At 44.1% G+C, this 2063-nt stretch overlaps 1 protein-coding gene across 1 annotated transcript in view; it reads right to left on the minus strand.

Moving 5' to 3' along the window:
* PPEF2 (protein phosphatase with EF-hand domain 2) overlaps positions 1-1820 on the minus strand; it is a 31957-nt gene extending 30137 nt beyond the window's left edge. Inside the window, exon 1 of the mRNA XM_006142946.3 lies at positions 1508-1820. Coding sequence (XP_006143008.1) covers positions 1508-1562 — 55 coding nt within the window. The 5' untranslated portion in view covers positions 1563-1820. The remainder of the gene's footprint in view (positions 1-1507) is intronic.
* Between the last annotated feature and the right edge of the window lie 243 nt (positions 1821-2063).

Here is a 2063-nt window from a genome sequence, read left to right on the forward strand (position 1 = left end):
GTTTCCCTACGAGGAAAGATGACGGTGTAGGAAAAGAGAGGAGGGGAGGCATTCAAGCAAAGCAAGCTTTGATTTCCTACCAAGACAAAACAAAACAAAGTTCCCACTATTTGTGCTTCTCAAAGGGATGCACTAAATAATAAGTGAAGTTGAAGCTCTACCGGTCGAATTCTATAAAACTTTGTCAAGTTCTGGGGCCAGCAAGTGGTGTGGTGGTTAAAGGCGCCGGACTCCCACATGGCTGACCACGGTTCAAGCCTCGGACCTGGTGGCTTGCTTTCTCACTTCCTCTCTCTCTCTCTGTCTCTCTCTGATCAAACTGAAAAATAATAATGATAATAATAATAAATAAAGTTAAATAAAATAATTCTAAAAAAAAAATTAAAAACTTTGTCAAGTTCTATAAAACCCCTGCTCTGTACTCTTAAAATACTCTTGACTTCTGCTCCTTGTTTTGCTCCTACATATCTGGCTGCTTTTTCTCAGCTTCTTTTCTGGCTCATCCTTGTCAACCCGATGCTTAAGTACTGGCACCTCTCGTGAATCTGTCCCAGGCACTGGTCCCTCCTCTGCCTTGACCTCAATGACTCTCATGGCTTCAACAACCATGTATACTCTGATGCCTTCTAAAGGAATTATCTCTGGCCCACTCTCTCCTCCAAAAATGAGATCTGAATATGCAACGGCCTTCTCCACCCTTCCACCTGCTTCTCCCAGGGGCACTTCAAGTCGGTGTGTGTAAACTTACTGGCTTCCACCTAGTCAAACCTAGTTCTCTTCCACTAGGTTTCTGTTGGTAATTGGCATCACCCACCCAGTCTTGCTAGCCAGAATCCTGAAAGCCAGCCTTCTCCCTCACCCATTCATCTTCTGGATCTTGTCAATCCCACCTCTGGAATATTATGGGAGTTCACCCTCTTTTCACCATCTCCACTGTCACCCACTGGACCAAATGTCATCATCTCTTGCTTAGATGACTTCAGTGTCTCCTAAGCTGTTCTTCCTTCTTCTGCTCTTACCTATCCAATCACTTCTTCACAGAAGCCAGAAGAATCTTTTACATATGTAAATCTTATTACATAGTTCCCTATTTTGAATTCTTTGATAGTTTTCATGTCTTTAGAATAAAATGTAAAATTCTAGAAGACTCTCCGGGATCTGGATTCTGCCTACCTCAGCAGCCGGAGCCCATTCTACTCTGAAAAGTCCTCCTTTTGCACCCTCCATCTAGAATGCTCTTTCGTCGCCTCTTTTCACAACCTTATTGCATTCACTGATACAAGTGCAGTTTGGGATAAACCCCAATGGACAACACTAACTCCCTGAGCAAATTCTAATTCTGTCAAATAAGTTCAACTGATCACGTCACAAGGAGGAGGAGAAGATTTCCACAAGTTGGCTCGAGGGTAAATGTAATGATTTTCTACGTCCACCCCAAGAAGCTTCTTCCTAAGCTACCTGGGCTCTGGGGCACCCGCGGCTGGATTTGAAAGTGGGAAACACATACCTTTCTCTGCATTCTGAAAAGCGAAGTGATGCTGGGCGGATGTGCCGCTTCCCATGGTTTAAGTGCGATGTTCCTACAGGTGCAGAGAGCAAATCCACGCTCAGTGAGCTGTGTGCTGACAAAGGAAGCGGGAATCTGCAACAGGGAGATTCAGGCAGAGTATTAGTTCAAACGGATCAAATTTTCTATAAGTCACGCGAATGCATGCTCCAACCCTCCAGTCTCAGTGCACAAGGCCTTTCTTCTCCTGAGAATTCCCTCCACTTGTCATCCCATATCGTGCCTGTCTTTGGCCTTTCAACTGGTTTTTTTTTTTTTTTTTTTCAATATTTTATTTAACTTTATTTATTTATTTTAATTTGACCAGAGAGGAAAAGGGAGAGAGGGGGTAGAGAGAGAAAACCACCGGTCCGGGACTGGAACCATGGTCCAGCGCCCTTAACCACCATGCCACCTGCCAGCCCCTCAATTGGCTTTTTCTTTGCAGTCTAGAAACATACTGAAGTCTCTCCTCTTCTTCTGCATTCTCAAGCAATTCTTCATTATCACCGTCATC

The sequence above is a fragment of the Tupaia chinensis genome, unplaced genomic scaffold (assembly GCF_000334495.1).
Source record: "Tupaia chinensis unplaced genomic scaffold, TupChi_1.0 Scaffold000086_1, whole genome shotgun sequence".
NCBI lineage: Eukaryota > Metazoa > Chordata > Mammalia > Scandentia > Tupaiidae > Tupaia > Tupaia belangeri.